The 14,828-nt window shown below is 47.2% G+C and overlaps 1 protein-coding gene across 1 annotated transcript in view; it reads left to right on the forward strand.

Moving 5' to 3' along the window:
* Positions 1 to 11,336: 11,336 nt before the first annotated feature.
* The window catches only part of LOC129694147 (sialidase-3-like), a 9,315-nt gene continuing 5,823 nt past the window's right edge, over positions 11,337 to 14,828 (forward strand). Inside the window, exon 1 of the mRNA XM_055630866.1 lies at positions 11,337 to 11,450. Within this exon, the coding sequence (XP_055486841.1) occupies positions 11,337 to 11,450 (114 nt within the window). The remainder of the gene's footprint in view (positions 11,451 to 14,828) is intronic.

Consider the following 14,828-nt stretch of genomic DNA (forward strand, 5'->3'; position numbering starts at 1 on the left):
TAGTACCTGTATCGGATGAGTAGGTTTTCCCCTTTATCCTTGCAGTACTTCTCTTGATGCTGGACAAGTGTTGTAGTCCAGTGGATGTTCAAAAGGATGCTGACATGGTGTCGATTATTCAGTATAACAATCCCAGTCCCAGAGGCTTGCGCAGAATCTGCAGCTCAGGAGCTTATTTCTCATGGCACAGTTGATTTGTGCCCGGCTCCGATATTAATAATTCTGGGTACTGAAGCAGAATCCTTTTGTACTGTGCGTTGTTCTCGATTGGTGAGGCAGAAGGGAAAAATACATAGAATTAATTTCACCAATGCAGCGTGAACGCATTTGTCTATCAATATTATAAATACATTCTTGAATGACAACATGACCTATAGGTCAGAAAAGTTAATATATATAGCTGACGATCTTTCTGCTGGAACTATCTGTCCCAGAGAATTTTTTTTTTTTTTTTTTTTTTTTTTTTAATGAGGATTCCACTGGCCCAGGGTCTGGTTTCCCCCCGCGACATACATAGGACATCCCCGAACACCTGGTGATATAGCGTTAATGCAAATAATCGATATCAGTTTCACATTCCATTTTAATTGTCATTGTCAGTGTACAGTACAGCGACAATGAAATGCATTAATATCTGTTGCATCATTTAGCTTAATAGTTTTGTTAACTTTATATGAAAACATCTAATTGATGTAGTCCTTAATATTATGTGACCTGGTGTCTGTCACTGTATTTTTCTTACCGCCCAGGTAAGTTGTTGATAGTCAAATACATCTATGGATATACCATTGCCAAATTGGTTTGACCAACTTCTCATATGATACCGACTTTATGCTGCCATATGGTTAATATAGGCCACCTCCATAGTGTAGTCTATTTATACCCATACATGCAAGTGCTTTAAAACTCATAAAATTCACCCGAACATTTTTTAGATAATTAATGCCCAGTATAAGTGGTAACCCCACCACTGTCTTTCTGATATTACTTCAGTGGGTAACTTCATGAGATGCTCAATGACAACGTATATGTTGTTTTTGATACTAACATCTGAATGATGTAGACAGAAATGGTACCATTTTTTCCCAATTACTCTGTTATTTGTCGAGTAGTTGGTAGTTTGACCATTACTTTGTGCTTGTTAGTGCCAATTCAACTATGTTGTCTCTTGGCATCCTTATAGTTACGTGGACTGAATTAATACGAAAGCCGAGATAGTCCAAGAAAGCGCTCTATATGCTGGTAGGAACCAGACCCACCTACCTCCATGGTTATTGGCGGTTTTGTGTTTTCTGTTTTCTGAGTGCTTTTGTTCTGAGGATGTGCTGGCGACGTTGGGGGGGGGGCGCATTTTCCAGGGGGTCCGCGGCGGGCCCTGATCTAAAAGATCTTTGGGGATAGTGCGGCCCCAAGCTTTCACCAGTCCCATATTCTAGACATAGACTGGTGGATGCCGTGAGGTGCTGCTGTTAGGGTATCGAAAGTCGTGGTTTGCTCGTCCCTTGGCCTGCCCTCATGATGCCGAAGGTTTTTTGATACCTCTTCGATCTCCTTCAGCTTTTTGTTCAGATCTCTCCCAAATAGCAGTGAGTCTGCCTCCGCTGCTGGGCTTTGCTCAAGCCTGCATCTTTGAGATTGAGGGCAGGTGTTGTATTTCCCTTCAGAGATTATTTAGTTCGAATCGTGTTGATCTCTTTATCTCCACAGAACAAGCATAGGCTGTGATAGCTGACATCAGGAGCCTTCGGATCCGCTGTAGCTTGAGTTTTTATGCCCGCATAAGGGCCCCCACAACTTCCAGATTTTGCTGTTTTAGGCTTATTCCCCTTAAGGGCCTCATAGTTCTCTGGTGCTGTATATTCTTGCTGGCTGCCATTGTTTTGGCTCCGGCAGTGCTCCAGCCCGTGGGGTTGCTACCGAAGCGGTCCACGACACCCAACAGCTGTTCCTGATCCTGCACCTCATGCATACTCCCGATTTTGTCCGCCTGCCCCATTTGCAGACCAGCCCTGCCCTGGTCACCAAAGCTAGCCTCCTGCTCCAACCCGTGGTATGAGGGTAGCAAAGGGCAGTGCCTGAACGACACTATGGAGGAGGTGCCTGTCCTGTCTCGCCGGGAGCGCTGCTGTTCCCGGTGGACCTTCTCCTCCAGGAGCTGCTAAGTGCAGCTCAGGCGGCTGTCTCTCTCTGCTTTGGTAGAGACATGTCCCCCTCCGACGAATCGGAGATGACCGGCCGTTTGGCTTCCTGGCCGCTTTCCCAGTCCGCCGTGTAGGCTCTGGCGAGACTGGCTTGGCTCGGTCTCAGGGATAGCGAAAACGCTCTGCGAGCGATGCTGCCGCCGGTTGCTGCCCCGCTGGTAGAGTTGGAGCGGGGCAGTTTCTCTTTGCGAGTTTTTTGCGTTGAGTTCCTGAAATCTGTAATAAAACACAACTGCAAACTCACCTTCCCAATGCCCAAGAGCCGCTCCTGCAGCTCAGGCGGCTGTCTCTCCCCCTCCTGGGTGGAGAGACGTCCCAGTCCGATGTCAGCTCCACCGCCGGGTTTTACACACATCCAGCCCGCTGCTCAGGTGCTAGCGGGCTGGCTCGGTCGCGGTGTCGGGTTTGCGGACCGCCCGCTAAGCGGTCCACCCCTGTTTGCTGCCCAATGCGTCGAGCGGGCAGGTGCAGCATTTTCCCCCCAGCCCGCAGCTGATGCTGACGGGCTTGGTGCAGTATCGGGAGCGGGCCGTTGATTAGCGGTCCTCGCTCTCTCTCTCTCTCTCTGCACTCGGGCTGCTGCTCACCTGCACTCGGGCTGCAGCGCACTCCACGCCAGCACTGCACAGTGGGTCCCCCTAACGGCTCCGCAAATGTCGGAAGCCTCCTCCCGCCCGCCTGCCTGCCTCACCTGGACAGTACTCGCGAGCGAGCGAGGACTGAGGGGACCCCAACGCAGTGCTAGCGCCGTCTTCCTGCGCTCTCAATGTCGCCCCTGTGGAGAGTTTACCGGCACCGGCACAGCTCCCATTCATGGTCCGCCGGCGCTCTCTCTCCCTAGTAGCGTCTTTCCTCCCCTCCCTCGAACGGAAAACTCCTCCCGGAGTCCAAGGGGGCCGCTTGCACGCCCTGCGGGAAACAAGCAGACGCAAAGGGGCTGTAACAGTAAAGGTAAGTACTTACCTAAACTTAGATTTTTTCTCGTTTCTTCGGGAGCCCTGACTCCCGGCTGCCGCTTTGCATGTCTGAAACGTAATGCCGCAATGCGTCCTGGGGCGGGCTTCTTCACGAAGTCACTCGCGTGACTCCGAAGTAAAATCTATCAATCTCTGCCTTAAAAATATCCATTGACTTGGCCTCCTCAGCCACCTGTGGCAATGAATTCCACAGATTCACCACCCTCTGACTAAAGAAATTCCTCCTCATCTCCTTTTTTAATGGTACGTTCTTTTATTCTGATGCTGTTGCCTCTGGTCCTATACTCTCCCACTAGTGAAAACATCCTCTCCGCATTCACTCTCTCCATGCCTTTCACTATTTTCGATATTTCAATGCTCCCCCCTTATCCTTCAAAACCCCAGCAGGTACAGGTGAACACATATGTTAAACATATGCACCATGGCATATGCGGCCATCATTTAGATAAAAGTCTGCTTTCCTGTTTTTGCCACCAAAATGGATAACCTCACATTTATCCACATTATACTGCATCTGCCAAACATTTTCCCACTTACCCAGCCTATCCAAGTCACCTTGCAGTCTCCTGGCATCCTCCTCACAGCTAACACTGCCCCCCAGCTTAGTGTCATCTGCAAACTTGGAGATATTGCCTTCAATTCCCTCATCCAGATCATTAATATATATTGTAAATAGCTGGGGTCCCAGCACTGAGCCTTGCGGTACCCCACTAGTCACTGCCTGCCATTGTGAAAAGGACCCGTTTACTCCTACTCTTTGCTTCCTGTTTGCCAGCCAGTTCTCTATCCACATCAATACTGAATTACAACTCCCCCACTCACCTTAAGCCTATGATAAGAGGTTTAATCATGTGGCAATAAAATCAATATTGACCATTGACCATTGAATGATTTTATTATTGGAAAGAACAAATGTAGGTTGGGTGACCGTTTTGGGGAAAATCTGCCTTCAGACGACAGAGATAACTGCTACTTGACACTTCAAATCTCACTCCCATCCTGACCTATCTGTAGCCTCCTGTACAGTTATCAAGTTGTCTAACGTGAGTTTACTTTAGTTTAGTTTAGAGATAGAGTGTGGGAATAGGCCCTTCGACCCACCGAGTCCACGATGACCACTAATGACCCATACGAAACGTCACCCATTCCTTTTCTCCAGAGATGCTGCCTGTCCCGCTGAGTTACTCCAGCATTTTGTGTCTAATGAAAACATTGCACATGTTTCTCTTTCCATTGATGCCACCAGACTTGATGAATATTTCTAGCAATCCCTGCTATCATTACAAGGAGGACTAACTCACAAACCTACCCAACCATGAATTAAAAAATGTAAGGGTCTGCTAAAACCTACAATGCATACAGAATTTAAAAGATTACCAAGTCAAAAACCAAGGGCAATAGTCTTTCCAATGCATTGATTTGTGAAAATTAATGTTGTGAATCTTTGGATGAGAATCATTTGATGAATATTTCAGATATATTTACATGTCTATCAATAAGATTAAGGGAATCTGAACCGAGGTTGTGGATGTAATTCCTAGGAAGGAGAGGCAGTCTAAAGATTAGATTTACAACATATGTATATGGAGCATACATCACTAAAATATTCCATCCTCATTCTTTAGGGAACGGGGGTTCCCCTCTTCTATTATAGATGAGGCTCTCACCAGGGTCTCTTCTACACCCCGTGACTCTGCTGTCACTCCCCATCCCCCCACCCATAACAAGGGCAGAGTCCCCCTTGTCCTCACCTTCCACCCCACCAGCCGTCGCATATAACAGATAATCCTACGACGTTTTCGCCACCTCCAACGGGATCCCACCACTGGCCACATCTTCCCATCTTCTTCCCTTTTCAGCTTTCCGCATAGACCGCTCCCTCCATAACTCCCTGGTCAATTTGTCCTTTCACACCTAACCCACCCCCTCCCCTGGTACTTTCCCTTTCAACCGCAGGAAATGCTACACTTGTCGCTTTTCCTCCCACCTTGACTCCATCCAAGGACCCAAGCAGTCTTTCCAGGTGCGGCATAGGTTCACCTGCACCTCCTCCAGCCTCATTTATTGCATCCGCTGCTCTAGGTGTCAGCTGCTCTACATCGGTGAGACCAAGCGTAGGCTTGCCGATTGCTTCGCCCAACACCTCCGCACAGTTCGCAATAACCAACCTGATCTCCCGGTGGCTCAGCACTTTAACTCCCCCTCCCATTCCGAATCCGACCTTTCTGTCCTGGGCCTCCTCCATGGCCAGACTGAGTCCTATGATAAATTTGAGGAGCTGCACCTCATATTTTGCTTGCGTAGTTTACACCTCAGGGGTATGAACATTGACTTCTCCAATTTCAGATAGTCCTTGCTTTCTCCCTCTTTCCCCTCCCCTTCCCAGCTCTCCCACAGTCCACTGTCTCTGCCTCTTCCTTTCTTCATGTTCCGCAACCCCCCCCCCCCACCCCCACATCAGTCTGAAGAAGGGTCTCAACCAGAAACGCCACCTATTTCCTTCGCTCCATAGATGCTGCCTCACCCGCTGAGTTTCTCCAGCGTTTTTGTCTACCTTTGAATTTTCCAGCAGCTGCGGTTCCTTCTTAAACAAAACTATCTCAACTATGAGATCAGAGATAAAAATATTTAGATTTGGGTGTAATTTGAAAACACGGATTTGCATGTTTGCACTTTCGCTTGAAAATATTGCAGAGAACATTTCTAATATAATTGATTTTCTGAGAACTGAGAAGAGTTGGTTTAGGGTTGAGGCAAAGGTTAATTGAGATGTTCAATATCATGAATGGAATAAACAATAAAGTGATGTTTCCAATAGCAGAAGAGTTAGTAACCAGCTAACATCACGGATATTGCAAAAGCCAAGTGAGAGAGTAATTTTAATTTATGCACTGAGATGCGGCAATCTAGAATATGTTGCATGAAGGAATAGTGGAAGGAATGAACAAATTCCTTGTTTGGGAGGCACGGTGGCGCAGCGGTAGAGTTACTGCCTTACAGCATTTGCAGCACCAGAGACCCGGGTTTGATCCCGACTATGGGTGCTGTCTTTACGGAGTTTGTACGTTCTCCTCGTGACCTCCGTGATCTTCAGTTTCCCCCCACACTCCAAAGACGTACAGGTATGTAAGTTAATTACGTAGAAACATAGAAACATAGAAAGTAGGTGCGAGAGCAGACCACCAGGTCCATCGAGCCCGCACCGCCATTCGCTCATGGCTGAACACTAAACAGACACACTTACCCACAAACAGTAGACACAAGACACAGAACACAAGACACTACCCTCCCCTTTATACCGCTATCACCCCTCTCCACCCCAAGAACCTCGTGATCTCCTGGGGGAGGCAAAAAACCGGATAAAAACCCAGGTCCAATTCGGGAAAAAAATCCGGGAAATTCCTCTCCGACCCCAATCTAGGCGATCGACACTTGTCCAGGAGATCACTCAGGTCTTACTATACTAACCATACCTAGGTCCATATCCCTGCCCTCTCCCCGTAGCCCCTTATCCCCTTGGCAGCTAAAAAACCATCTATTTTAGTCTTAAATATATTTAAAGTTTCTGCTTCCACTGCTCCCTGGGGCAGTGAATTCCATAAATTAACCACCCTCTGGGTGAAGAAGTTCTTCCTCATCTCAGTTTTAAAAGAGCCCCCCCTTATTCTGCAACTATGTCCCCTAGTTCTAGTTTCCCCGATCATTGGGAACATCCTCGGTGCATCCACCCGATCAAGGCCCCTCACGATCTTATATGTTTCAATGAGAACGCCTCTCATTCTTCTAAACTCCAAAGAGTAGAGTTCCAGCCTACTTAACCTTTCCTCATATGTCAATCCCCTCATTGCAGGAATTAATCTTGTAAACCTTCGCTGCACTGCCTCCAGGGCTAGTACATCCTTTCTTAAGTATGGACCCCAGAACTGTACACAGTATTCCAAATGTGGTCTCACTAATACTGTGTACAGCTGCAGCAAGACCTCCGTGTTTTTATACTCAATCCCCCTAGCAATAAAGGCCAAAACTCCATTGGCCTTCCTGATTGCTTGCTGCACCTGCATACTAACTTTCAGTGATTCATGTACTAATACCCCTAGATCCCTTTGCGTTGCATTACAACGCAGCTCCTCCTCATTTAGAAAATAACTTGCCCTATCATTTTTTTTCCCAAAGTGAATGACTTCACATTTATTAGTATTAAATTTCATCTGCCAAGTTGTTGCCCACTCACCTAGCTTATCTATATCCTTTTGCAGACTCTTCCTATCCTCCTCATCCCCTACTTTTCCTCCCATTTTTGTATCGTCCGCAAATTTTGATATATTACACTTGGTTCCCTCCTCCAAATCATTTATATAAATTGTGAACAACTGGGGTCCCAGCACCGACCCTTGCGGAACCCCGCTAGTTACCGGTTGCCATCCCGAGTATGAACCATTTATCCCCACTCTCTGCTTCCTATTTGTTAGCCAATCCTCTACCCATGCTAATATATTACCCCCAATCCCATAATTTTTTATTTTTAGCAATAGTCTCTTATGTGGCACCTTGTCAAAAGCCTTGGTGCATGTGTAAATTGTCCCTAGCGTGTGTAGGATAGTGTCAATGTGCGGGGATCACTGGTCGGCGCATACTCAGTGGGCCAAAGGGCCTGTTTCCGCGATGTATTTCTAAAACTAAAACTAAAACTGAAATAAAGAGGTTACTAGGTATTTTCAATTAGTGTATATATGACAGAATTTTGCATTGAATTTGAAACAGAAACATATAAAATAGGTGCAGGAGTAGGACATTCGGCCCTTCGAGCCTGCACCCCCTTCCACATGATCATGGCTGATCATCCAACTCAGTATCCTGTACCTGCTTTCTCTCCATTTAGCCACAAGGGCCACATCTAACTCCCAGCTCCCAACTTGAAGCTGTAGTTCAATCCAATATTTAGATTTTAAATCTAAACACAGGAATCTAGTCAAGTCATGAGTTTAATTGTTCATATTCATAGGTTTTAGGAGCAGAATTAGGCCATTCGAGTCATCAAGTCTACTCCGCCATTCAATCATGGCTGATCTATCTTGCCCTCTCAACCCCATTCTCCTGCCTTCACCTCATAACCCCTGACATCCATACTAACCATGTTATTTGGTTATATGGTTATAATCAAGAATCTATCAATCTCTGCCTTAAAAATATCCATTGACGGCCTCCTCAGCCACCTGTGGCAATTAATTCCACAGATTCACCACCCTCTGACTAAAGAAATTCCTCCTCATCTCCTTTTTTAATGGTACATCCTTTTATTCTGAAGCTGTTGCCTCTGATCCTATACTCTCCCACTAGTGAAAACATCCTCTCCGCATTCACTCTCTCCAGGCCTTTCACTATTTTCGATATTTCAATGCTCCCCCCTAATCCTTCAAAACCCCAGCAGGTACAGGTGAACACATATGTTAAACATATGCACCATGGCATATGCGGCTCGCCTGCAGTCCATCTGTTCCTTTCATTTTTGTTGTTTTCTTGTCCTGTTTTAGCTAGTTAATTTGAGTTATTAGATTGTGTATGTGTGGGGGTTGGGAGAAACGTGTTTATTCTCTTCCTTTGGGGGGTTGCGACCTTTTCTTGTCGTATCCCCCGTCTCCGTCTGCGTTGAGGCCTAATGGCGGAGCTGGCAGCCTCCTACTGCGACCGACCACAAGGCTCCAGAGGCAGAGCCAGCTAGGACTTACCTGCACGATTCTGGCCGACTTCAGGACGGTGGCGGGTTCTGGCGTTCTGGCGGCAGCCCTGCTCGGGGCTGGGGCGGCGTTCCGACGACGGCAGCCCGACTCAGGGCTGAGGCGGCGTTCTGGCGATCCAACTTCGGAGGTTTGGCCGCGGGCCCAGTAGACGACATCGTTGGGAGCTCGCAGGTCACAGGTTGGTGACCTGTTTTTCCAGGGCGCTCCCGTGGCAACAGCCTCGTCTGCTGGACTGGAGGGCGGCAGCTTCGGCAGCTTCGACCACCCCGGGCCGCGGAGTTTGAACCGGCCCGTTCGCGGAGCACGGTTGAGCCGCGGGTCTTACTTACCGTCACCCGGTGGGGGTCACAAGATCGGAGGCCTGGATCGCCTTAGCGCAGAGGGAGAACAAGGAGGGAAAAGACAAAGACTTAAGATTTTTGCCTATCATCACAGTGAGGAGGTGCCTGATGAACTCACTGTGGTGGATGTTAAATTTGTGTTTATTGTGTGTTTTATTATTTTACTATATGTATGACTGCAAGGCAAGTAAATTTCGTTCAGACCGAAAGTTCTGAATGACAATAAAGTTTTCAAGATATGCACCTGGAATAGGATAATGACATTCTTACTTGCTGCAGATTTACAGGCATATTAATGCAATATATATAAACGGGACTGAGGTGGAGCACGTCTCCAGCTATAAATTCCTCGGAGTACATATCTCGGAGGATTTGTCCTGGTCCCTCAACACCTCCAAGCTGATCAAAAAGGCACAGCAGCGCCTTTACTTCCTGAGGAGGCTCAAGAAAGCCCACCTGTCCCCCCCCGGATCCTGACCAACCTTTACCGCTGTACCATAGAGAGTATCCTGACCACAGAGAGTATCCTGACCACCTGCTTCACGGTATGGTACAGCAGCTGCACTGCTGCGGACAGGAAGGCACTACAACGGGTGGTGAAAACCGCGCAGCACATCATCGGTGCCCCGCTCCCTGCCATGGATGCCCTCCACCGAAAACGGTGTCTGAGACGGGCTGGGAAGATCATCAAAGACCCCTCACACCCCAACCATGGACTGTTTGCCCTCCTCCCATCAGGGAGGCGGTACAGGAGCCTCAGGTCACGTACTAGTAGGATGAGGAACAGCTTCTACAATAATACAATCACATTGCTGAACTCGGGAGTCCCGTCGATAGATTTCTCCGGTCCCTCAGTCCCCATTGTTTAATTATTCTGTATTTTTTGATTATTCTGTATCTTCTCTCTTTCTATTTTTTTTTTTTCTTTATGCACAACTACTACGGACTGACGCAAAACTGCATTTCGTTGTACTCATATTTGTATTTGTGCGATGACATTAAAGTTGAATTGAACAAAACAACAAATAAAAACACAATAATGTATTAATTTTACCTAGTAACCAGACCATGTTAGTGCTTGCCCAAGTATGTATGTAACCTTATATCAAGCCCACAGTAGATTGTTACTGAGGGAGGGGTGTGGTTAGTATTTTTTTACTTTAGATTTGTTTATTGTCATGTGCATCAAGGTACAGTGAAAAGATTTTTAGGGTTTTGCAGGGTGGTTCAAGAACCTGATACTTTGTGGGAAGAAACTGCACTTGAACCAGGAGCTAATGGTTCTCAGGCTCCTGTGCCTTCTTCCCGATGGTAGCAACAAGACGAGCGTGTACCAGGATGGTGTGAGTCTTGGATGATATTAGCTGGCTTCGAAGGTTGTGAGGTCCATTGCATAGTGAGGAGGTCAATACCCATGATGCACCAGGAATTGTCCACCATTTTCTGCAGCCTCCTTCATTATTGTGCGTTGGTGTTGCTGAGCCAGGCTGTGGTGCAACCAGTCATTATTCTCTAGTATATACCTCTAGAAGCGTGACAGAATATTTGGCAACAGGCAAAATCTCCACAAATCTCTGAGTAAGTAGAGTCATTGATGAGCTTGCAGTGTGCTGGGTGCAGGAGAGCTCATCAGAAGTGTGCTTGCCCACGAACATGAGTTTGTTGACTCCACCACCATCATGCCGATAAAGACACATTCTTCACCGGATGGTGCCACCTGCGATGGCAGCCTCGTCAGCGGTTTGTCTGTCTTTTTGTCTTTTTTGTTATTTTTAGTGTGTTTTAAAAAGTTTGTGTTAATGTTCTCTGGTTTGTTTTATTTGGAGGGTGGGGTAGGGGTTGGGGGAAACTTTTTTTTCAATCACTTGCCAGAGATGCGATTGTTTTCTGGGTTGTATCTCCAGTCGCTCTGCGGGCTAACATCATGGAGCTGGCAGCCTTGCTCGAGACTGACTTTTAGCCCCACCGCGGGGCCGTGGACTTACCATCAGAGCCTGCGATCCCTTGCCTGGGATCGATGCTCCAACCGCAGCCTGCAGATTTCAACATCAAGGAGCTCGCAGTCTCGGATAGAGACTGATGTCGGGAAGCTCCAAGTCACACGAGGTTCAACTAGCCCTGACCCGGGGTCCGATCGCCCGGCGCGGGGGAGCTGAAATCCCCCTGATGCGGGACCTTGATTGCCCCGACACGGTGGGCCTGACCGTCGGGTATGGGAACCAACTTCGCCCGGACAACGGAAGACTCGAGGCTCCCGACCATGAGAGAACAAAGACGGGAAGAGATTTAACTTTTTTTTCGTCTTCCATCACAGTGAGGAATGAGGAGGAGTCACTATGGTGGATGTTTATGTTAAAATGTATTTTGTGTGTCTTGTTGCTTTTTATTGGTATGACTGTATGGCAAATCAAATTCCTTGTATTTTGCAAAACTTACTTGGCTAATAAAGTATGATTATGATTCATGGAATACCAAGGCATGGGAGGTGAGTGATTGGAGTGATAGAGTCATTGAGACATAGAGTGATACAGTGTGGAAACCATCCCTTCGGCCCAACTTGCCCACACCGGCCAACATATCCCAGCTGCACTTGTCCCACTTGCCCGCGTTGGGTCCATATCCCTCCAAACCTGTCCAATCCATGTACCTGTCTAATTATTTCAAATGTTGGGATAGTCCCAGCCTCAACTACCTCCTCTGACAGTTTGTTCCATACACCCACCACCCTTTGTGTGAAAAAGTTACCCCTCAGATTCCTATTAAAATCTTTTCTCTTTAAACCTATGTCCTCTGGTCTTCAATTCACTTACTCTGGACAAGAGACTGGGTGCCTCTACCCAACCTATTCCTCTCATGTTGATATGGACATTACCTTCGGAGTCTCATGGTGGGCAACTGAAGGAGAGCAGTCAGAGAAATGCAGGATATGATATTAAGGTGACCTGTATAAGATCTGTATAAGAGCACCTGAACTGGAAGGGAACCAATATCCTGGCAGGCATGTTTGCGATCGCCGCTCCATTGACAGGGGGAATGGGATCCATTGCAGGACTGTCAGGTGAGAGGCTGGAAGTCAGTATAGAAGGTGATGAAAGAAGTTAAGGAGACAGAATAGGCAGGAGCACAGGAAGAGAGCAGGGAGCAAGGAAGGAATGTTGGATTGAATTGCACTTGTTCTAACATGAGAGGCCTGATGGGTAAGGCAATGAACTCAGGGCATGGATAGGTGCATGTGACTGGAACGTTGTTGCCATTATGGAAACCTGACTAAGAGAAGGGCAGGATTGGCAGCTTAACGTTTCAGGGTGCAGGTGCAATCGGGGAGATATAGGTGGGGGTCAACAGGGAGGGGGTGTTGCTTTATTGATTAGGGAGATCAACAAACTCATCAGGAAGGCTGGCTCCAGCCTGGGTGCGGGGTTGGATTCATGGGAGTGGTCTTGGAGGGGAGGATGCTTCTGCAACTGAGGAGAATCCTGGACAATACACCTCACCCCCTCCATGACACACTGATCACCTGAGGAGTACCGTCAGCAACAGACTGGTTCCACCAAGATGCAGCACAGAACGCCACAGGAGATCCTTCTTCACTGTAGCTATCAAACTTTACAACTCCTCCCCCATCTGTTGTGGGGATAGACTGAGACTGATCCCCCCCCCCCCCCCCACCCCAATCTTTGTACAACCCCCAAACCTTTCCACTCGGCACTTTAACTTCAAGTTTCATGTATTTTGTGTTTTTTATTACTACTGTTGGCCGATCAATTTCCCTCCTGGGATAAGTAAAGTTCTATTGTATCGTATCGAGAATGTCTCGGCAGTAGTCAGAGATGACGCTGCCGATGATTCTTCCATTGAGTCTGTGTGGGGGGAGCTCAGAAATTAAAAGGAGATAATCACCTTGTCGGGAGTGAACTACAGCCCCCCAAATAGTCAACGGGAATTAGAAGAACAAATGTGCCAAGAGATTGCAGGCAGCTGCACGACTAATAAGGCTGTTGTAGTAGGAAATTTTAACTTTCCAAATTTAGACTGGCACTGTCATAGTGCCAAGGGCATAGACAGGGTGGAATTTGTCAAATATGTTCAAGACACTTTCCTCAGGCAATATGTAGAGGGCCCTACAAGGGAGAGGACAAAGATGATCTACTCTTATAAAGTCATGGAAATTAGAAGGGGCAAGTGACTGAAGTATCCATGGATAAAACTTTTGTGACCAACGACCACCCTTCTATTAACTTTAAAATAGTTACTGATAAAGAGAGAGTGGGCCCACAAGATAAAATTCAGAGGGAGACAAAAGTGCTGGAGAAACTCAGCATAAAGATAAAACTCAGAATTGAGGCAAGGTGAATTTTGATGGTATTAGACAGGAATTTGCTAAGGTTGATTGGAGCAGGTTGTTTGCAGGCAGTGGGACGTCTGGAAAGCAGGATACCTTTAAAAGCGCGATGACTCATTTCTTGATCAGTACGAGTGTCAAGGGTTGTGGGGAGAAGGCAGGAGAATGTGTTTAGGAGGATGAGATAGATAGGCCATGATTGAAAGGTGGAGAGGGCGATGGACCGAGATGCCTGAATCTGCTCCTATCACTTATGACCTGATGACCTTAAGACAGGAGTTCAGGGCATGCATGCCCCTGTTATGGGTAAGGCAGGTGGGAGTAACGAGGCATGCATAACAAAAGAAATTGAGGCTCTGGTCTGGAAAAAGAAGGAGGCATGGGACAGTAATAGGCAGCTGTGTCCATGGAGGAGTTTCAGAAACTGTGGACCATATTTTAGAAGAAAATAGGGAGGGCAAAGGGGGCAGAAGATAGTAATAAGATGTTGGTTTATACCAGTGGGGAACAATGGAGTGCCCGGCGTGGGGGAGATCACCGTGAGGGAGGGGGAGGGGGAGGGGATGGGGGAGGGGGGAAGGGGGGAGAACAATGGAGGACCGGGGGGGGGGGGGGGGGGGGTACAGTAACTTTGTCAGTGCCGTTAATGTGGCGACTATTTATATACCTCGGGCATGCAAGCAATTTCACTCTGCCTTGTCACATGTGGCACTCCATTCCATTCCAGAGGCAGCATCTCTGGAGAAAATACATACATGACACTTCAGGTCTGGACCTTTCTTCAGACTGATTGCAGAAGGGAGGATGAAGGAAAAAATTGGAGGCGAGGAAAAAAAGCAGGACAGAGAAAACAGGAGCAGCTCTGGCAGATAATATTCAGGAAAATCCAAAGAGATTTTATGTACATCTAGCGGAAGTAGGAATTAGAGAGAGAATAGTGTCTCTCAGAAACCAAAGTGATCATCTGTGTGTGTGTAGCTGCAGGAGATGGCCTAGGTCCTCAATGAATATTTACGATACGATACAATGCAATACGATATGATAGATCTTTATCGTATAGGAGGGAGGGATATTGGTCTGCCAACCAGATACATGAAACATGAAATTAAAGTGACGAGTGGAAAAAGGATCTCCTGTGGCGTTCTGTGCTGCCATTTCTCTGCTCTTTCAACTGTGGAGAAAGACATAAAGGCAGGGGAACTTGGGACAGTTAAAGCCCTGTCCACTGT

Source organism: Leucoraja erinacea, chromosome 3 (genome assembly GCF_028641065.1).
Source record: "Leucoraja erinacea ecotype New England chromosome 3, Leri_hhj_1, whole genome shotgun sequence".
Taxonomy (NCBI): domain Eukaryota; kingdom Metazoa; phylum Chordata; class Chondrichthyes; order Rajiformes; family Rajidae; genus Leucoraja; species Leucoraja erinaceus.